Source organism: Xylocopa sonorina, chromosome 8 (assembly GCF_050948175.1).
Source record: "Xylocopa sonorina isolate GNS202 chromosome 8, iyXylSono1_principal, whole genome shotgun sequence".
NCBI classification, from domain to species: Eukaryota; Metazoa; Arthropoda; class Insecta; order Hymenoptera; family Apidae; genus Xylocopa; species Xylocopa sonorina.
Genome location: NC_135200.1, coordinates 10,051,593 through 10,074,392, shown reverse-complemented (window position 1 = coordinate 10,074,392; position 22,800 = coordinate 10,051,593). Strand labels below are relative to the sequence as shown.

The window sequence follows — 22,800 nt, the reverse complement described above, 5'->3', positions numbered from 1 at the left end:
ATATGCAAATGGAAAATATAAAAAATTTGTAATTAGTGTTTATACTAGCGATAATTTATATTGAATAACATCATGTTTTATATCGAATAACATCTATCTATACTATGTTAAACTGTACACATACATTATGTACCTTTTATAAAATCGAGGTTAGTCTTTGGATGCTTGTAAACGCACGTGTTGAACAAGTTTTATTTAATATTAAATAATTTCTCGGTAGAAGTTTGAACAATGGCTCAAGGGAAATTAAAAGTGAAAGCTAAAGTGCCACCTTTAAAAGGAAAGAACAATAAAAAGGGCCCGGCTATTCAGCGGCGAAATAGTAAGCGACAATTACTTAATGATTTAAGTAATAGGTTATGTTTACAAAATAATTGCCAAGAATATTTACTTGGAAATAATTACAGGATACTTTCTAATGAAATCGACTAAACGATGAGTAATGTTTTAATGAAAAGTTACAAATAATTTATGTAGAAATTATGAACAGTGTATTAAATTCAGATAGGTTAAGTTACTATGTGTATAATACGTACAAATGTTAGTACAACGTGACATGAAATTATATTTTTCTCTATGCATAATACGTTTAAATTGTTTCATTCGTAGACGCACCGATTCAACCGAAAAAGAAGAAGTTTGAAGAGACACATAAGTTAAAACAAATGATTACAAGAACCGTTAATAGAGCAATGGAAAATGAACTAAGAGAAAAGGCTTTAGATGGGAAAAAGTCTCTTACAAAAAAGGAACCGTCTACTTCGCAAAAGAAATAGCACATAATGTTGTTTGAAAATTGATACCATAAAAACAAAATGTTTCTTTTTATTTATGCTCAAATATTTAGTGTATCATGTAGGTAATGTTTTGTATTATATAATTAATCATGTTACGTTAAGTGTTACATATAATACAAACTAGTAGATGCTTGATCACTCTTTTTGTACGCAATGAGAATAAAAAGGAAGATATTCAGTTAATCGTTTTACAGATGGGTAAAGAGTAGGGATGCAAGTAGCAGAGAGAGTTAATACAAAATCATTCATCTGTTAAGATTAAGGATCGTTAATTTAATTTAACATTATATCGTTATTCCACAGAATAATTCTGAACATGAAATCAATGGCACAGTGACTTATATAATATAAATATAGAAAAAGAAAATATTTCCTTTCAGTGCACCTGTAACACATCTCGCAATAAATTACTATCTTGTGCGATATTCAATAACAATTTTTTGGAAGGCACAAAGGTTCCACTTTTTCTTTTTAATCGGCCCAGTATCGTTGTGGTGAAAGTTTTTAACACTTCGTTGATAATGCGCTAATTACAAAAATAAACATTATTTCACAAGATATTTTACACAACTCATATAACAAGGTACAAAACTGTGAGTGTCATTCGATAAATGTACTAAATTTTAATATATATTATCTCTTCTTAATAGTCTTCCACGCTCTAGATCACATCGAATAAGGCTGCGTTACATATCGTAGTTTGCATGCTGAACACTTCTAAGTACAAAATCACTTAAAACGTTGCAGGGGGCATTACGGAGAAGCCACCTATAATATCAAATGCAAAAATAAGTTAAAAATTGTATCTTGTACTAAATAATTCACATATATACTATCAAATGTTGCATTTACCACTAGTAAATGTCCACTCTGTCTGTTTTTACTAATGGCTGGTGTTGTGCCAGTTCTGAATTCAATTACACCTTCTTTACCACTGACTAGTTTGTGTGAGACCCTGGAAAATAATATAAGTTAACCACTCGTGATTAGTTTAAGCATACTTTTTATTATTAGAACGAGTTACTTTTTTTAAATACTTACGATTCGGCGTGGACGATTTTAAGAATATTCGGGTTATTAGTAATATCAATTGCTTTTGTTACTGCCTCTATTATATGTGGTACTTCCAAAATTAAGTCACCCTAAATGAAAAGTACAAAAGTGTAACAATAGATACTGCATAGTATGTTGATTTGATTTGTTTGAATGCAATAATAATAGCAAACCTTATCCTTCTTCAATTCAGGTGGTATCCTAACAATCAATATATTATCTGATTCTCCGGTAACAACTAATTCATCAATAGATTTATAAGGTAGCCGGTGCTTCAGTTTGAAGGTTTTTATGGTATCTAAAATGTATACTGCATTTTCTGTTAAAATTAGTACCCTCTCGCGCGGTTTGTAACCGTGTCGGTCATATTTAATAACAGGGGTAGCATACTGAAAAGAAAATAAATTACATATTAAAACATATTTTTTTATATATAGAAAAATATAAATTTCTAACATAAAAAAGCATGTTACTTTTATAGTTTCATCTCTAGGAAGGTTGTTATTGATGAAGGTCTGTCTCAGTGCTTTATATTCGTCGCCAAGTCGATCATTTTGGAATCTCGGCCCCAAACTTTTCGCGTATGATTTCTTTTTATCTCTGAACAGAGATTCAGCTAAAATCTTTAATTCAAATTGTCGCTTGTCCTCTCTCGATAAAGCCAATCTATATTGGCGCGCCTTCCATCTTTTGTGTAAGATACGCAGATGTTCGGAGGCCTAAGTCAAACCACAATTATTTTTTTATTAAGCACAAAAACCCATTTGAGTCTTTAAAGAAACATGATAGGGAATATTGTCTTACTTCTCGACAAGAATATGGACATGGTGGCCAACTATTGTTCAATATACCAACTGGAAGTGATTTAGAGAGCTTAATTAACCATTGGGATTTTGCTAATTCGATAAAGGCGATATTAATCTCAGTTGGCGGCCCATTTCGTGTGATGAATCCTTCGATAAATCTGCCCAAAATCATTTAAATTTGTAGTAATATGTTTGAACTTGAATAACAAAATTTGTAGTATATATACTACAATGTATATTTTAATAGTTTTATTGTAATTTATTGTATATTTCAGTAGTATTAATGTAATTTATTTGATATTTCCCGCTTTAGAGGTAAGAGAGAGAAAGATATATAAGAAAGCTATAAGAAAGAGTGAGACAGATGCTACCGACTCTACTTGAGAACCCGTGGCGCCATCTCTGTGAAAAGTGCTCAAACTGGTCGCACATCGTTATCGGCAGCGAAGGGAACATTGAAAAACTACTAGCGCCATCTCTTGGAGAAGCGTCGAAACTAGTCGGGAATTAGTTTCAATACCTTCATCAGAGATGGCGCTAGTGTTTGAGTAGTTCACTTCGCTGTCGATAACTTTGTGCGACCAGTTTGAGCACTTTTCACAGAGATGGCGCCACGGGTTCTCCAGTAGAGTCGGTAGCATCTGTCTCACTCTTTCTTATAGCTTTCTTATATATCTTTCTCTCTCTTACCTCTAAAGCGGGAAATATCAAATAAATTACAATAAAACTATTGAGATATACATCCTGAGAATACAACTTTATCACAGTAAAAGCACTGTGATGTCACTTGCGCCATATGACATTATATATTTATAATGAAAAGAGCTTTTAAACCTCTATTGTATATCATCATATTATATATCATTTTTATGACGATTTATAAAAATATATATATGGCTTTCAGTAACTATAATTGTTGGCTTAAACGGCGATTTGTTGAAATCTGACGGTTTTAATTTGTACAGAGACGCAGTTTCCCCGTTAACAAATGTTATGCTGTTACCGCGTGCCATCACAACAATCGACAAGTGTGGACATAGCTGACTATGGAAGTGATGTCACGCGGTGCAAGTAACGTCACAGTGCTGTTACTATGACAAAGCTGTGTTGTCGAGGTATCTTTAAAGTACTTGAAAAATACGTCATACCTGCGAATAGTAATAACAGCTTTTCGTCTTCTGTCGGCTTCACGCTTTGCCAACCACCGTCGAATGTATTTTTGGAAAACTATCGCTGCTTGTCTCAATCTTAAATATCTTCGTCGTATCAATATACATTTCCATCTGCTTTGAATAATAGCAGCTATTTCGTGTTTCTTCAACTGGAAAGCATCTTCTGTGTCGAACAATGTCTTAGGGAATCGAATGAATAATTTTGTGCTATATAAAAGAAGTTATATGAATGAGAAAAGCCTGTCTTTAATTCATAAAATTGGGAAACTGTTTCATCTCTTAATGGTTCTTACTTGCCCATCCTGTATTCATCTTGTTCGAAGCCAAGATGACAGACGAGTACTTGTACACCTTCCTTAGCAGGTCCATGATAATTGGGCCACGTTTGCGGGCATAAGGATTTGTAACGCTGCAAGAATTGTTGATACGGTCTTCTATAGGCAAATCCAGCTCGTCTTACTCGTAGATTTTCCATGAGACCTAAGTACTTTACTTGATGCAGTATAATTTCATCGTTGAACTTGTCTGAAAGAGTATTAAAATTACTTATCAAATAGACGAGACATTTTCTTAATCTCACTGCAATCTTTGAACAAGTAGTTCTGAAACTAACGAGGCAATTTGTAGTCGTTGGGTTTGATGCAACGAATATAAGATGGTTCTTTGCCCATAAGAATCTCCACCAGATTATTCAAGCTGTTTTTAAACTGCGTAATGGCGGTATCTGGCCGTTTCTTGCTGGTCAAATCTTTCACATCGAACACCGTCTGCGAAATCATAAATTTTAATATAACGAACCGAGGAAACAATGCCTGCATGTAGATGCCTGCATGTCAGTTAGCGAAAGTACCTTAATAATTGAATTCTTCGTATGTGACATTACTTCACGTAAATCCCTGTATAACAAGTCATTGTTTTTTTCAAGAAAACCACGCACATTGTACGTCACGTCCCCAGCGTAATGTATTAATCTGAACTCCTGGAATTGCACGGTTAGATTGAAGAAAACTATGTTAGAAAAATACACGAGAAATCAAGAGTTAACACTTACGTCACGTCCCATAACTTTTTGCGTTTTTATATCTGCTTTCATGTGGCTTATGTAATGAGGATGGTTGTTTAAGTTTACGTTTAACTTTTCCAGGAAGCTCAAGTCCGTTGGTTCCCCGGGACGAAGACATTCTTCATCCATTAAGGATATTATGCCTGTGAATATACGTGGAGTAACAAGCTTGTACGTGTCTACAATTTTCTACCAACTTATACTAAATAATACCTTTATACTTTTCTTCAATTAAGTCGCATATTACTTTGTTATTAAAGTATTGAACATTTTCCCATTCGATACCCTCTCTCAAATACTCCTCTTGCTCAGACTTTAATGTCAGCTGAATGAACAGTTGTTGCAGTTTCTCGTTGCAGTAATTTATACAGAACTGTTCGAAGCTGTTGAATATAATATCTCCAATGAAATATCGTCAATGACAAATGACACTTAAGAACATACACCTTTAATTTTAAAGGTCGCGGTACCTGTTCTTCTGAAAGATTTCGAAACCATAAATATCCAGAATTCCTATGACCATCTTGCGTGTCGGTCTGTTAACCGGTTGCAAAGATTTATTCAACCTGGTCACGAGCCACGTGAACAGTCTGTCATACACGGCTTTCGCCAACGCATCCCGCGCATAAATCGCGAATTCCCTGTTCAACGGGGAAACAACCACATCGCCGTGGGCGTCTATCGTGCGATTCGTAAAAGCTTCCGCCAATTGCTTCAAGTCGCAACCCAGTAACTGCAAATGAATTCGACTAGATGAACCGTTTGAAGCAAAGTTTCGTTCATCAGAGAGGCAAATAAAAAGAAAGAGCTCGAATGACCCATCAGCTAAGTTCTGATCCATGTACGCGTATCTTCTGAATCCAATATACTTACATTGGCAACAGCCTCGACAGAAGCGGGCTTTAAAATTTGCGCCACACCGTCCTCTTCTGTGAAACCAACGTTTCCCATGTGCAATACCGACGCGACTATCGCGAACAGGTCGTCCTGTTCCTGTTCGGTCATTTCCATGGTTTTCATCGCTCTCATCACTTCTTTGTAGTGGGATTCATCGTCGATACTATCCACGGTGCCTTTCGTCTAAAAGTTAATCATACGAGCGATGCTTTCTAATGTACGCGTGTTGTGCAACAAATCAATCAGTTAGAAAGCAAAAATAATAGCGTACCCCGTTGGTGAGGTAATAGTATGTGTCTAAATTTCTCTTTAAGTACAACTTCCGCAATGTCTCCTCGCTGGCCCCAGCTAGTAATTGATAGAAAATGTGGAAGTTACGCTCTCCTGAAAATTGATGCACCACGCGCGATTTCTCAAGCAGGTAGTTCAAGATGTTTCCACCGATTGGATCTCCCTGGAACAGGTGTCGATACGTTTTAATTGATGGCAAGCGTTTCTCAGATTTTTATACATATGTACAAGGTGAATCATTTAAATCGAACACTGAGGAGAAAGTTAACGATTCCGAGAAGTGTTTCAGGTAAAAATTGAATGGTTAACAGGAAGAATGACTAAAAATGAAAATTTTCGTCGATTATATAGTCGAGAATTTCAAAGATATTCGAGAAAAAAATTAAATATTCGATTCGATTTAAACGGAAGACACCCGATTAATATTATAAACAAAGATAATGGAGATGGTCTTTCATTTGTAAGTACCTGGAAGTTAAATTGGATGTCCATGTACTTGCCGAAACGGGACGAGTTATCATTGCGATTAGTTTTTGCATTCCCGAAAGCTTCAAGCACCGGATTGCTACCGATCAATTTATCATTCACCTCCTCCACTTGCTTTTTGTGCCCCGTGGCAGCCGCGATAAACTCTAGCACCTTCTTCGAGGCCTCCGTTTTCCCTGAACCGGATTCGCCTACGCAATCAGTTCCAGAAAAGTTAAGTTCTATATCTCCAGCGTCGGTATGTTGAATTATTGCAGAAATAGAGCTTCGAATGCTTCTACGTTTTGAGAAATTGAGAAAAAGAAGCTAATTTATGCTAATTTATTATCAGATTTTTAATAAGATCGAAATATTCGCTTTAATTTTCTCCGTACCAGAGATAAGAATGCATTGATCCAGGTTCTCTTTCAACAGGGATTGATAAGCGGTATCCGCAAGGGCGAAACTGAAAAAAAAATAAGATTCTGAATTAGCAATCATACGACGACCGCGCTTCGCGTTTAATTCTTACATGTGAGGTGGGGCCTCGAAAAAGTTCCTTCCGTGATAGTACTGGATGGTTTCCGGGTTGTAGATTGGTAATTTCTTGTACGGGTTCACAGACACCAGCACTTGACCGATGTACGTCTATAAAAAGGAGTTGAAGGGAAAGATAACGATTGGCAGTTCGTTAACACGACGTAAGATTGTTCAGAAGTAAGAAACAGGTCAGGTAATTTGTTAATGGAATTATCGTGGTGTCCTGGAACGCGCGTCTGGAGTACAGCTAATTGGATTAGTAAATGGTACGCCAGTTATATACATATACACGTAACTGGCCAAAAAATTATTCGAGATCAATATATATTTAAGGATTTTCGATGTTTCAAAAATTTAACGATGTTCCAAGAACACATTAGCGTCCATTTAAAATAAAAAAATCCTTTAATTTGCTTCTCAGATTAACTGAGAGTAAAACTTCCAAAAATAAACCAAAAGATGTAACAGCCAATTTTATTTGTACTAAATTATCATTTATTATCATGTTTCTCGGAGAGCCTTTCCCAGGCTGATAAATATACCGTGCTGTTGGTACAGGAAACGCACACGGACACACCTCGACTTCCGGGTAAACGCGGCGAAGCAGCACCTCGATAAGGAACATCTTTCATACTCACGTAGATCAGGTTCTCGTTGAAACGCTTTCGCAGATTATCGATGAACGCCGCCTCGCTCTCGAAGTTCTCGAGGAGAACGAAGTCTTGGACACCGACGCGGTCACGCTCGTGCAGACCACGTTCCATGTTCCTGCGTACCTCGTGGCCTGTCTTGGAGACTTCCGGCGCGTTACCGGAACCGCTCACACCACCTCCAGTGTCGGATACTGCGCTGCTCTCGCTGCAACAGGCAAAGGAACACGTTACGTTCGTGTCAGCTGTCCTTTTAAAGGTATCCTCGGTTCGAATGGGACTTAAAAGGCATGACAATGCGCTTGGACAAGTAGGAGATAATCTACTGTTAAGAATACAACTTTAATATCAGCAAAGCGTTCGAGTCTTCAAGTAGAAATTTGGTATAATTAGTTGTACGTTGAACATTATCATTGATCGACGAGGAAATTCGTGAAACTGGTTAAAACTGAGTAGCGAGTTCTCGTGGATGTCACGCGATACCGATCGCGAGAAAGTGCGGACTCGTTCGTATCGTTCGACCGCCGGAAACGAAATCAACACCCTGAACTTCGACGGCTCTTCACGCGATCGGTGTCGATTTTCCGGCGTGTGGTCGCATCGACCATCGACACGGATACGCGGTAAGGAAAAATCGGTAAACTGGGAAAAGCTGCCGCGTTTCTACCATTTCTTCCTCCTCTCAAATCTTTCAATTCCCATCCACGTCCTCGCTGAGTACGTAATTTCTTTTGCGATACAATTAACCGATGTTGTTTACGTTTTTAATGAGTAACGGAGTGTGCTGTTTCTTTTGTATACAGGTTATTCGCGAATCCGCGCAGCAAGATAGTCATTAGTAGAATACCGAAGATAAAATTACTGATTAGATACTGAGTAGTGTTGATAAACGGTAAGAAATCGATAAAGAGTTGTAACGTTGGAGGCACAATGTAATTTTGCTACTTCAATCGGACCGTAGAAGAGGTTCGGTCTCGATTCGATGAGAAATACAGTGGATGCCATTAAACAGGAATATTTCTGGGAATTAAAAATGTATCGAAGAGATTACGTTCGAGCAGAGCTCCCAATTTTGACGCACTCTCACGGATTGTTACAATCGTACTTCCAGTAGACGTTTTATTCTGTATTATAAAATCGATAAACTGCCAACGAATAACCGAACTCTCTGCACGTCACTTCTACACTTCGACCAACAGACTAAAAGGCTGCAGAAAGTTTCAGGTAGACGAATCTGGTACAACATAGGCCACCTCTGCCCCTCCCTGCCGACCCAGGGTTAAATCAAACTAGCTGCTTCGCATTGTGCAAGGAAGGGTGTCTTCCACCCTTCTTTAGATTCACCACAATAACTCGTATACCTTTCCGTTCCTTACGAATTTTGCCTGCATTTATTCGTATGCTCGAGGTCTACCTTTTGCTCCAAATTTACGTAGGCAATATAAATCGTTAACGCGAAATAAATGATCGTACGGGATAAAAGAGATAGAATGTAGGGAAAGGAGAATTGTAGTAATTCTTTAACAATTTCATTTAGACAAAGCTTATAGTAAACACTCTTCTGAATACATATTGACAAACACATGAAACAACAAAAAATGAGAATGTGTTATTAAAGAGACTAAAAATAGTAATTCTGGATTTGCGATATGTATATCTTTTAGTGATGGAATTTCGATCAACTCACCCCATGGCTCACTGGTATCCTCTAATCCTGCACAACACCAAAAAACAGATTAGACGATTAAGCAATCGCGGGTCAACGTGATCGCGTGAGCGCGGAACCGGCGGTGGTGCTCTCGCAACTGATGCTCGTTCTGCTTCCCTATGAAATCTAGCATTAGATCGCGCGATAAGATACGCTGCCTACGTGGAAAGCCGATCTCGATTCCGCCCGATAATAATCCGCGATCGATCGCGAGGGATCGATAGGTCTCCATTTTATTTTCAATTGCTTACCAATAAGATGGAATAAACCCGCATTCGGTAACGAACGATCCGACGATCTCGACCGATTGCGAAACGGGTCGAAACTAGATTCAATTAAAAATTTCTGTACGACTTGGTTGGTCTTTTTTTTGTTGGTATACTCTGGCTCAAAGAGTAAAGACAAAAGAGTTGTATAATCGTTGATTAAAAGAAACGCCAGTATCGTCAACAATGCTCCGTGACACTTTTACGTATCGCTCCGATTAATGTTACTGTTTGCACGGCGATTCTTCTCTGGCAAGTATAACTATCGGCTGGCGAAACGATAGATTACACAAGCGTCGCGCCGATTTCTGTCACGATCAACCCTTCGAATCAATTAAACCGCGACGGTAAAGGAGCGGCTAATTGCCTTGAATTCTCCCGTGACACGTTCCCGCGCTGCATTCTTTCGTAATTCGCGTTTCATATTTCTATCGGCTGGTTCCTAAAAAAGAGTCCCGGCGATCGTGCTCGCGCGAAACGAGACGACCGATCGATGCGTTTCGAAGGAAGCGGCAAGGACGAACATACGTGACCCGCTCGAAAACTGCACCGATTAAATCGCCGGTTCGTTACCATTCCGTAAATGTAAGCTACAAATCGCGGTCACTGCCGTTTCTGCGACGCCTTCTCGGAATACAGATTCTTTCGTCACAGAGCGTTCGAGCGAAGAAGCGTTTGGAAACCGATTATCGAGAAAGTAGTCACTTCGAAGTGACCGTGGAATAATTAGCCAATTAATCGGGACGTTCTGATGTAGTCGTTGAAAGGAAAAGTTTTGCATCGAGAACTATTTTATTCGCAGCTAATTTTCCTCAAAGACGCTATGCCTTGTACGTTCTTGCTGAAGAATTTCAGACCGTAATCTGTTCTGTGTATTTAAAAAAGATCTGGTGGCATTGGAAGAAGCTTTTGTACATCCGAAAGTTATCCACGATATTATTTGATAAGAAATTGGTTTTCTTATCAAAACTAGAAGATTACTAGGGTACAATTTAAATCATTCTATATTAAAACAATTCATATATTTTTTGTCTTGTTATCTCGAAAAATAGACATTTCAGGGGACAATATTGATTTTATAGGACGTTTACGTATCTGTTAGTGAAAACCGTTTCGCAAGCTGCTTCGTTATCGATGCAAGATTATTTGTTATCGAAGTATCATGAGACAAAATTAAAAAAAAGATGATACTCGCGATTCCGTTTATTCTACATTCCCGTGCGTGTCTTAGTGCCGTACAATTTCGCACTTTATTGCACTCGAAACGACTCGAAATCATTGCCTCGCTTAACGATTTTCGATCGTTCTCTCCCGTTGGCTCGCGATCGTTCGTAATTCCCTTATGAGTTTTCCAACGGAAAATAATCGCGAACGATACGCAAAACAACCGTGTCGTTGCGAATATGAAACGCCTCGCAATGGTGCCTTGTTTCTTATCGAAACATGAATAGTTAATCAGACGTCAAGCATTGTCGACTTTTGCAGGTACCTTAGAAAACACGTTACAAAACCGCAAGAATGCTCGTACTTAAAATACTCGCATGACTCACAAAAAAAACCTCGTCAGAACGGTAAGATTCGCGTAATCCACGATTGGTCGAACGTTAAACTAATTTCTTTTCTATTTTGTATGTCCAGTTCTTCGCCGCGTCTAAAGAAGAAGTAGCGAGATAATCGTCACGATTAAAGATCTCTTCCTGGAACGATCGATAATGTTCCGTTTAATCGAGTCGATTGATAAATTGGCGAACGTCACAAGGCGATTGTCACTGGAAGATGAACGAGCCACCAGATGCTGGACCGATCCACCGTCACTTCTAATTCCTTTACGTATTTTAGTCCCAGCGGATCCGGTACTGTTTGCACACCGATCTGGCCGCGATTGACACCCGGGATGATCGAGACACGCCGGAGGATCGGTTCACCTACGGCCGCTACTCGACAACGACTTGACAGTGTCCACCTTCGGTTTATCATCGGCTGTACGTAACTTCTTCTCCTACCTCCGCCACCGCTGCTCCATCGTACGCCATCGATACGCCAATAAATCCAGCCGATGTTCAATGAAAAATACATACGACACTCGAGTCGATTGTTCTGTATTTTTTCGAGCCGATGTTTTCCCTTTTCTTTGGATTCCACCGGGATTTTGCGTCACTTTCGAAGAGTTAATCGAACCGTTTACTCCACATTTTGAATTTCAAAAGACTCCAAATCTCTGGCGTCAAGACACTCGAATTGGTACTCGGTTTTATGCGAAAACTGAAGTTGACTGGAAATGTAGTTAGTAGAGGAGATTATTGGTATGTTAACGCTGTTTTTAAAAATCATTTTTATCATTTATTGCTGATTGCTTGTTAAGTATATGGATCTGCACGAATTACAGGATCAAACAGAAGACAGAGATACGCACGTTTCGTACAACGAAGGGAAGAACAAAAGGCCCTAATCGGGAGAGGAATTTAATTAGGCAACGGGAAAATTGTATACGTGCAATCTAATCTAATCATCGAGATTTTTCGCAGACGACCCGTGCAATTGTAAACGCGTAACAACAGTATTTCTACCGGTACACATACTTTATCGGTTCCCATCCACGTGTTATCATTCTATTTAACGCTTCGTAATCCGTGATTGTATTAGTTTAAAGAGCCTCGATATCGCGATAACGAATATTCTGGACGACAATCGGTAACGCCAAATACACTCTGGTCGCGTCTAAAATAAATAATTTCGAGCGACAGCGTTGATTCGACAAAAAAATTTAAAGATTACCCTCTGAAGACGTTGGTTTCGTATTTATAAACAGATTTAGTATTTTTACGCGGATCTTTACCTTGGTCTCATCGCTTCCAAATCGTCACGCGGTACGGATAACTTCGGAGGACTCCGGCGAGGAAATAACAATGGCTATTTAAGCAGAATCGTAACGAACGCCGCATGAATACTGGAACGAATCCGCGGCGAGAAAATACAGATGCTAATACACACAGAGGTTCTGGCAAACGCGTTTCGTGACCTCGTTCTTATCGATACGGGGAGTCAATCGATGACCGCTCGTTCCGACGGTAGTATGCAAATTTTATTTCTTTCCTTCGCGTAAACAGACTTTCATTTAAGTCGCAAATCACGTCCCGAAATAACGAGTATATTTCACTAAAAAGAAAAAGAAGAGAAACATTATATTATTAATATAATTCTATTTTCAAATATTCAATTGAGTATCACGTGTGCAACTATTATGCATTTGTGGATCTTTTAAATTTAATCGTGACGGATGGTCGATTTTGCGATTAAATTAGAGGATCATTCTTTTTATGTACTCGTAAATAGAGAGGGAAGTTGATGCATAGCCAATTCAGAGGCTGATTCGTTCTTCGCATCTAATCAATCCTTTTTGCTGGGTCAACGACTCGAGCTAAGCGCTCTCACAATAACCCTATAAATCTCGGGACACTTTCCGCGAATCGGAAGTCATAATGCTGTCGCTACCACTTTCGATGAAACGTTGTATACAAGATTGTCCGTGAGCTTTCTTTCGCCACCGCGGAAACGAGCTGATTTACATCTGGATGAAGCTTCCCATCCCTCTTCCGTTGAAAAGGTGTTCGCTTCTTTTTCTTTTTTTTCGTGGAATATTTCGTTCAGGGGATAAGAATAGAATGCACGAAATAGGTCAGAGAGGAACAAGATAAATGGCATACACGTAACGCGCATACGTCTGCACGTAAAACGAATTCCTCGAATACTTCAATATTCTTCTTCATTATCGTTCTATACTTTATACAGGGAGAATAATTTGAACAAATCTCCGGCTTCGTCGACACGTTTTATGATATTTCGAAGGAGAATACCCTTGAAAAATGTGTAATACGAAGATTTAGGTCACCGAGCTAAGTGCTGAGAGAACAGCGCCTTCCGACCCCTTGGTTTATTTTGAATTATGTACGTGTGGCGGTTCTTTAACGAGCCGAACTTTAGAGCGATACATTCGCATGAATGAATTTTAAAATATTAAAATTCCCCTCGACCATCGTGGCAGCTGTCTATCGAACAGAGTTTCTTCTCCACGAAGGGGGAATCGATCTGAGTCACTGTCTCGGTCGCGACCTTTCGCTCGATGACTAATTTCTCGGCTGATCTTATGCTAAACCACCGCAGATACGCGCGGCCAGATTCTCTTCGGGGTACGAACAATCGCGTTGCGAAGGCGGTTTTCATTGTTCCGTCTAGTCATGCACGATGCCGTCATCATCGTCAAAGTGGTCGTGAAAAAGGAACACGAAGGAACACCTTCGACTATCCTCTTCTAAGTGTTCTAGGAAAAATATTTGTTTCTTCCTCGAGGATTCGTTCGATTAAACATTTGACTGACGTGTACACACGGAGCAATATGAAAGAAGCTTTCTTGTTGTGAACGACTTGTTTTCTTGCGATGCTATTTCTGAGTAAATTCTTCTTCAACCATTTATCATAATGCTTTTACTAAAAGTGACGATAGCTGTATTTTAGAGTTTATTTTAATTTCTGTCAAAACACGAATGCAGGAAAGTAACTGCTGCAAGGACTTTCTACTGACAGATCAACCAGTGATTGCTCGATCGCTGTTACATTACGCAAACACCTGCATGGTGATAAAGAATAAAAATAATGCAACACCACCTGTGGGTAGCCCAATACGTGGCAAACAACTATCAGTCTCTCTCGCGTGTTACTTCACTCTTTTTGCATAGTAGTTGTGAAACATCTAAATTTATCAGTTGAAAGGGGACTGACGTAATTCTGTAACCAATTACACTAAACTTCAGCTACCTACTTTGGCTTCTTTTGTAGCTGAAAACGCCGTATTAAGGAGTACCGATTGAAAAATTGATCTGTTAATAGAAAATGGCCAGCAAAACCGCGACACAGGAATTTACTAATTCCTTCGGACCATTATTTCGAACACGAGGAGTCCACTGCCTTACTTTTTCCAATTCATAGTTGAACGCGATGTCCCTGTTCCCCTTTTCCCGATTTACTCTCAGTTTCGAGCCGAGCGTTCCATTCGCGTGGCGGATCGAAAGCAAAAGCTGATCTCAGGGCATGATGGTGGCAATTTCGCACTGTCTTCGACACGCGATTCGATCGAACAGCGGTCTCAGCGGTCTAAACGAGCAGTTTATTGCCGCGTTTTTTATCGCGAGAAACGGGGTCGCGTTCGTTCACCGCGTCATCTCTCGATGAGTCAAAGGAAAAAGGGTCTTCGAGGCCTCTGTCGTTCGTTTACGATCACCTTCGCTCTGAAAAATTCCACGTCGATTTAACGAGAGAGGCCGTGTAACGTTCTCTGACGCACTCACCGAAAATATTCGCCGCGACGTTTAATCGTTCGTAACCGACGACTAATATGGGATTGGGCATCGGTTCGATTGCATTCATTAAAATGGTACTGGACGTGATTGGTCGACGATATGTAATTGCGTATAAATAGAACCGAACGTTGATTTGATCGAGCTATGTTAATCTACGCCACGACAAATGTTTCTTTGTGCTGACCAAGAAGGTAGAGGAAAAATGCACGCGAAGCATGCAAATTTCATTTGTAGCCTTTGCGATCATCAAGGGTTAATAATAACATACAAATCCGTCGTCTGGTTGCAACGATTTTTTGTAATTGCTCAGCGAGGACATTGATAAAACAACGAGGAAGGGCAGTAGAATGGTTGAACTTGGCTCTTTTTCTTTTATTCCAGGACGATATTTACGCGCTACGAGGTCACGCGAAGACCCGTAGCGGCACAAAAAAGATCGCGGGCACTGATGGGTATAATAAAGAAATTACCCATTTCCGGAAACCGGTTAGCCTTTTGTCGGCTGCCCGATTTGGCGCGGAAGAGAGACGTGGTTTCACTGGGACAAGCGAAATCATCGGCTCGGTTTCTTTTCAGTTTCTACGGCTATCCTGCAATTGCTGTACGGTACTCGTAAATGTACATCTCTCTAATAATAATCTTACTACCCTCCTGCCCTTGTCTCGATGTAAGAACGAGCGTCTCGACCTTGTGTCTCGACGTTTTCATTCGAACTAAAAAGTACCAGCCGTAAATAGAAGCGCAAACGCCGATAGAAAGTTCCCATATGCCCTCGAGTGGTTCTAAATTGAAAATTTGCTCGAACAGCTTTTACTTTTAGCCTGTTATAACCGTGAACCGTGCAATTTACCGTGCTTGAAAATTCGATCCTAGAATCTTCCTTTACGAACAGATCCTCGAGGTATCGGGGGTTATCGAGTCGTCTCATCTTCCCGATATCCACTTAAATAACCGTTTCGTCCTTTTTAGCCGACAGTCATTCACAGATCTGCTCCACTCTTATGACGTACACCAAATATAGGTCCATCATCGACGACAATAAATAGACTTCCTTCGAGTCGTATAAATGGCGCTGCTTGCCATTCAAATATAACGAACTTGTTTAAATTCAAACACCATTTCGCATTCGCGATGGCGCGTGGCACGTATTCGATCGTGCCCATACGGACTTCCGGTCGTGTCCATTAGCGCACTCGCGACGCATGGTAAAACGGGTGTTCCCCTTATCTCGCGATAAAAGGAAGGCACGAGTCCCGCATCATGGGCTACGCGCGACACTTCCGGTCCCTGTTCCTTTTCCTTTCCTCCTCGTCGGTTACTGCTAAACCGCACCTGAGAAGTTTCACGCGGCCCCGGCGAACGCATGCGCGTACGAAACGGAATCGTTTTACGACTTTCACGCTCGAGGAACAATCGCCGGGATCAGAAACGGTAAAAGTTCCCGGGTCGTGGTCGCGCGAGTCGTTTAATTGCACGCGAGAAGATCGCCAATTAGAGGATTTAATTAGCGTTCGAACCCTTCGCCGGGACAATCGCCTGGTGATCGATCCTGAGGCGCAATGCAGACTTTTACGCTCTCGAACCACCGCGCTCTTCTACGCTTTATTGTATGCAGATTCTTTGGAAATTAGTTTCTTCGCGATTATAGGACGTTCGATTCAGCTGCAACTTTCTCGAGATGCTGCCGAGCTGGTCGTCGCGTTAAGTTCTGACCAGTCCGCGCGAAATTCAGTGTAATATACGTACTGAGTTTCAAGCGATCGGATACTGTTTCTATAAAGAATATATATTCTATTGGACTATTATAATTTCGAACTTCTATATTAATTTACATTATTTTCAGAAGAGAGGAAAACACAGTGGGAAAGCGTATCGTACAATTTGGATGGCACGAATCATTGGAGTACTCCCTTCTTAAGTCCTATGCATGCATCAGCTGAAACTTGTTCCTCGTTGTTATTACGTCATTGGAGACGCATGAATATGACAATTTATTATACGAATGAATAACTGGGTTTCGCGAAAGACTTAGGTTCGATCCAAGCATACAGCCGCCTCGGGCAAATTGATGATTTGGCGCCTCTCCGAGCGCAGGCGCGAATAACCGCTCGTGAAAAGGTGAATTAAGTCGATATTTACGGTTTATTCGACAGGATCGTTTTGTTCGCCTCGGGAAAGTGCATTTCGAGAATGACCCAAGCAACTTCGGCTTTCACGAGACTACAAAGGTACAGCTCGCCATTGTTTGGCGTGGCAATTTGCAACTCTAGCTGTCCGCAGGTCAATTTTTTTGTTACACGAGTCACAAGTTAAACAACTCTCGAAAGCAGCCGGGAATAATTAAGTACACACGACGATGAGGCATCGTGTTACTCAATGTGGCCGTGAGTAAGCGAGGACCCCGATTTTGTACTCTTTAAACATGTCGAACGCTAAGAAGTCAACGGACTTAAGTTACAAAGTGCCAAGACGACCACGCGTCACACGATACACACTGGGTGTCCATTAAGAACATTAATTTTACCTTACATTCATCAGGCACAAAGAAACATGACACTTGACGTACGATGAAAGGACTTTGTTGCGTGTAATAATTAACCCCGGATGAATACTCGATGTTTCAAGAGTACCCTTGCGAGAAAAAAGAAAGCAAGCAGTTTCTCCTCGATGCACCAGAGAAACTTATCTTCGCTCGATAGGAGTTAAAACATGTGAACCTCATTAGCCCATAGCTCCCAGCTACTCAACCTCTTGCTACCCAAACTTCCAGCCATTCAACTCAGTGCATATAATTACACGGTACCGAGTAGTGTAACTCGTCAGTGATTCAACCAAGCTCTCCCCTTCGATATTCCTACCGTGAACGAAGTTTATTCAATTATTCTTTCGTTTTAATAACTCTTAGAGTGGTCGCGTTCAGTGACCACGTGCTATTCATCGTAGCAGGTATTCTTATTATACCATTCCTTGGAAGATAACATCATTTATCCGCAGTATCGATAATTTCGAAATACTCTTTCTGCTTTAAAAAATTCGTCGCTGAAGATGTCGATCCGATGGCAACTCGGAGAGATCCACCGATTTGATCGATCGTTCGCCAGTGTTTTTCCTGCAGGCGCTTCGCGTACGAGAGCCGGCTCGAAAATAGATCGACGCTTATTTTCGGTGGACGAGCCGCTCGCCGCCTCTCGAATCGTCCTTTTTCCCGCCTTTTTTTTTATTGTCTTCGTTGGCCGTCCGCCGTTTCACCGGCCGCACCGCTTCCGAGCGTCGCGCCCAACCCAGAGTTTGGTTTATTATTACACATGGTATTCTCATGTACCTCGAACGTCGTACACGTTCTCTTTCCCATTCTCTCTCTCCCCATTTCTCTCCGTTTAATACGCTTCTCACTACGCGTCCTCGCGGTGCTTATTAAAGGCTCGCGCGACAGAGAGTGCACCTTGAAAGCCCTGAACTTCAGGCCCGATGCTGACTGACTCAAGGTCGGCCTGAATCAGAACCGGCCAACCGGTTTTTCGGAGAAGATTCGGAGAAGAAACGTACGATTACGCCTCCACGGGCTACGCTTGTGCAGAGCTTTAAATCCGCCTCGCCAGACGCGATTACTCTCTACGTTACAAACGTTGTTAATTAAATGGCCACCTCGCGAGGAAACAGTCCCCGTCTGTGTTTCCGGTATTCGTTGTCTCACGAAGATGTTTCGAAATGCTTGAAACGTTTTGGTAGATGCTGGTAGTTTAGATTATAATCTGAAAGACGGTTGTGTTTAGATGAAACTTCGACTTTGTATGTTTCTTGCAAGTATACATTGGCGATTTTCAATTTCACCTTTGACGCGCTTACCACTCTCACGTTCCAGAGGTCTGGGCACCATCCGCCACTTTTGTCGGCCGACAAAAGTGGCCAGTGCGCAACCAGCCTGAGAGTTTGTTGTGTCTGACGCGTGGCAGACACCACACTGAACTTTTATAGCTAACCACAATTGGAGCACTGATATTTTTTATAGCCACCGGAAACGTGCATTCTATTTTTATCCAATTTACCTCGAGTTTCATTTCCGTTGCTCTACCTCGTTCCTCCGGGAACAAATGCATCAAGTTCGCAACAATAACTCCACGCTGAAGAATGCTCGCATAATTTATGGGCCAAGGAAAAAAAATGCTTTACGATCTAACATTTGCATAGCACTGATTTACGTGGAATTTAGAAAGTGCGCCGGAAACGCGGATTCGTTGCACCCTAATTATCCTTCATACCCGTGGAAATTCGAAAAACGTTTTGAACAAAACTTTTCGGGACACGTGAACCGTTCGTTTACCAAAATGATTTGTTCCACAAAGCAAAAAGTACAGAGAGCTGATGAAGCTACAAACTGGAGTACCAAGGCGCCAACTGTAGTTTAAAAAAGTTAAACAAGTGGAGTTAGCCAGTTTGACCCATGAACAGCTCGTATAACAAACAAACTCGGAAAACAGAGAAGCGTGAAGTTTTAATTATAGTACTTCGTATCCACGAATACACACGCACGCATCGGTATCAATCTACGTCCTGATTAACATTGAACAGCCCCTTAGCAATTTCAATCGCTATTCACCACTGACGTCATCAAGTTTTAGCGCGCGGTTCGTGGAACTGGTTATACGTCGCGGGTAAATGAAAAAAAGAGGTAAAGGGAAGCCGATAGATAACGAAAAGTGGTTTGAAAAATGCAAAACGCTCGGTTACACCGGTTACGTGGCGTCCGCGATAAAAATCGTTTTAAAGAACTTTGTCGTTATGTAACTTTACTATCGCGAAAGGTTCCCGAGAGCTTACGATCGGGGACCGGATATTCGCGAGCCGCAAAATATCACAGCCGGTCGGAAAAGTTCGTTGTCCAACTTCACAATGAAAGGTGAATGTTATTTACGCGCTGATAACTGTCACATTTATAATATTCTCGCGCGATGACCTGTTTCATCAATTACGCACGAACGTATAAATGAAAAAAAATTAATTGAATTTCTGTGTCTACGAACGATGACAAGTATGGGTTCAAGAAAATCGTAAATTACGCAGGTATTTCTTACTAATGCGACAATATTACAAATGCAAGCTATTCCTAGAGGCTTATAGAGAAAATATCCGATGACTTCTGAGTCAGCTGAATGCAAAATTGGAATGTGCTAAAATGATTCTTCAGCGCCATCGACAGTGTATGGTCGTCGGGTTTCCATAAAGCGGGAGACATTCGATGCGCGTATTATCGTGGTACCGGTCGGAATTCCTATACCAAAGTGTCGCTGCAACTTCTCGTCACGTCAAGGTGGATTTTATTCTGTGCCTGAAGAAATTCTAAAATCCGCCACGCATCTTTTACCCGTCCATACGACGAACACATCACCAATGAGTTTTACTTCGGAGACATCTAAATCCTCCTTGTAAAAATGACGTGAAAAATCTCTGCAATCTTCTTAGGGGGATCCATACTAATAGCTTTTCATTGTTCCGCTATGCAAAATAAAATGAGAGTTGCGTAACGACTATCGAAGATATTGTACGCATCGAACAAGTTGTTTGACGGGAAAACATCTTTTCAGACATGACTAATAGACCTGGCCGTAAATGTTGCCCCCATAAAAATGAAGCAATGTAACCTCTATCGTGACTCATCGCGTTTAATTGTTTTATCTTGCCTTCGTTGACCTGCGGCCAGACTATGTGCGCACATTTGAAGAACAAATCGACTAAATCAAATGTTCGTATTTTAATCACTTGTTCTTTTTTTAGAACGGTAGCACACGGTCAACGTAACTCACATTGTGCTTCATGGCAGGTCCTATTTGATCGTCTCTTCATATCTTATCTGAATCCCAATAATGATCACTGTATTTGTAACTTAACCCCTCTTACAGAGGACAAAACTAGAATTATGACTTATATTCGGGACCCTGAAATTACGCCACGACGTTAAGATACTATACGGTATTTTACTCGGCTACAATGACAGAAGTGGCATATCTAGTTAGATCAATTAGCGAGTCAAGGATTTCACCTTGCTAGCTGGAGGATTAAGAAGCAACAAAGGCAAGGCTTCGACCTTCTCTGCTACTTATACCTGTTTCAATGTTTTAAGGTCGACAATCTTTGTTAAACAGTGACCTACAATCTCCATCCTCCCTCTTGAACGAAACCCCTTAAACGAAGCTGAAAAAACGTGGAAGACAGATTCCACATTGTAGAATGAACCTGACATCGACAGAGGAACAATGCGCCGTTTTTTCCTCTGGTCTCTCTCTCTCTCTCTCCGATGTTTCCTAGAAAGATGCTCGATGGTACGTTCGTGGAATCGCAAGGATATCTCGAAATCTTTTTACAAGACGCCCGCGCAAAATTTCAAACATGAATGGCCCAAGAAAACAACAGAACTTTACCATCAGATCGTAGACGTTATTTTTTTACTTGTCTCAAAAAGTAGTAACAGAACAGATCACATCTGACATGAATTTTCTACAATACTTTCCAATAACATCACCAGCTAAAACGATTATTTGGAAAAAGTTGACTCATAAAGAGAATGTTGTAAATCAATACTGCTTTTAAGGCGATTTCTGTTGAAATTGCGAAAACAGATAATCAAAATGGTGCGATAAAACGAACGATTTCCTTGATAAAAAATATCATTTTTTTCACATGCGTCAACATACAATACGAGGACAGTTTAGAAGCAACCTTGACTGACCAATGACATCTTTATCAAAGCAGTTAAACCGTTAACCATACGTCGATCCAGACAACGATTGAGCGGGTTCTCAGAACGTCGCCTTAATAAATTCGTTTGACCCTTTTACCGAACTTCTACTTGCACGTGGTCAATTATAGTTCGCTACAAATCCAAATCGCTAAATATACGGATCAATTTAAAATCAACTCGACTTGGAAAACATAGAAGTACAGGACGTATTGCAATAAACGTGTTGAAAAGTAAATATCAAAATTTTTCGTGAAGACTAACGTAACATCAAACACGTTTTATAGCCAGCATCTAGAAAAAGTTATTCTGAAATGTCAATAGTTCACGATTGAAATCATCGTGCTTTCCAACAGAATAATCTTACGAATGTTGCAAGCACTAGTCACAAGTAAAATTATGCACACGAAACAACGCCGTGTGGTTAGGTCATGATAAAAAACGTACCCTCGCAACGATATTACAGACCACCTCGTGGTGCATCTGTAGCAATCCGTGCATCATCTAATAAAAGCACGAGATGTTTGCAATTTCATTTCACTGATTCACATTCCAGATGTCAATGACACAAAGCACAGCTTGCGTGCCCTCAACTTTTCACTTACTCCAAATAAGAAAGGGGGCTGAATAAGAGCTATGCATTAATTGCAATTTTACGTTGCTTCATCCCTTGTTGCCGCTGCGTTTATCACTTTTCCTTATAAAATATTACCATAACTTTGGCGAAAAGGCCAGAAATTTGATCGCATACCTTACGCGCGTATACTTTGCACCTGTTCGTAATCACGTGACCAACAAATTTAAAATACGTTACGAAAAGATGGAAGAAATGTAGAGTTGAACTTACGTTTCAGCTGATCAGCTTGTCGTAAACGTCATTCAGCGTTCACCCGCGAAACTTGTCACATCACAGAGAGTCGCGATCACGAGCGGCCAACGTCCGAACAAAGACGTGCTCTTTTGAAACGTGCAACTCCGCGGCGGTTCGAACGGTGTTTGAAACGA

General features: G+C 40.5%; 2 protein-coding genes across 5 annotated transcripts; one reads left to right on the top strand and one right to left on the bottom strand.

Annotated features, from left to right (window-relative positions):
* The first annotated feature begins 134 nt into the window (after positions 1 to 134).
* On the top strand, positions 135 to 1,222 carry LOC143426313 (uncharacterized). The gene is made up of 3 exons (XM_076899690.1): positions 135 to 149; positions 221 to 322; positions 610 to 1,222. The coding sequence occupies exons 2-3, from the start codon at positions 232 to 234 to the stop codon at positions 774 to 776; spliced, it is 258 nt and encodes an 85-aa protein (XP_076755805.1). The 5' UTR covers positions 135 to 149; positions 221 to 231; the 3' UTR covers positions 777 to 1,222.
* Myo61f (unconventional myosin 61F) lies at positions 1,050 to 22,778 on the bottom strand. Of its 4 annotated transcripts, XM_076899649.1 has the most exons (20): positions 11,566 to 11,699; positions 9,422 to 9,448; positions 7,723 to 7,942; positions 7,077 to 7,192; positions 6,940 to 7,010; positions 6,548 to 6,756; positions 6,060 to 6,242; positions 5,765 to 5,971; positions 5,362 to 5,624; positions 5,105 to 5,274; positions 4,880 to 5,034; positions 4,679 to 4,807; positions 4,442 to 4,595; positions 4,122 to 4,353; positions 3,805 to 4,035; positions 2,655 to 2,814; positions 2,324 to 2,569; positions 2,024 to 2,239; positions 1,839 to 1,939; positions 1,050 to 1,752 (listed from the first exon to the last, which is right to left on the bottom strand). In XM_076899649.1, the coding sequence occupies exons 2-20, from the start codon at positions 9,424 to 9,426 to the stop codon at positions 1,566 to 1,568; spliced, it is 3,255 nt and encodes a 1,084-aa protein (XP_076755764.1). In that variant the 5' UTR covers positions 9,427 to 9,448; positions 11,566 to 11,699; the 3' UTR covers positions 1,050 to 1,565. The 4 variants fall into 4 exon arrangements, with proteins under 4 accessions (XP_076755764.1, XP_076755765.1, XP_076755762.1 ...); XM_076899650.1 differs by lacking the exons at positions 9,422 to 9,448; positions 11,566 to 11,699 and adding an exon at positions 22,643 to 22,778; XM_076899647.1 differs by lacking the exons at positions 9,422 to 9,448; positions 11,566 to 11,699 and adding an exon at positions 12,545 to 12,672.
* Between the last annotated feature and the right edge of the window lie 22 nt (positions 22,779 to 22,800).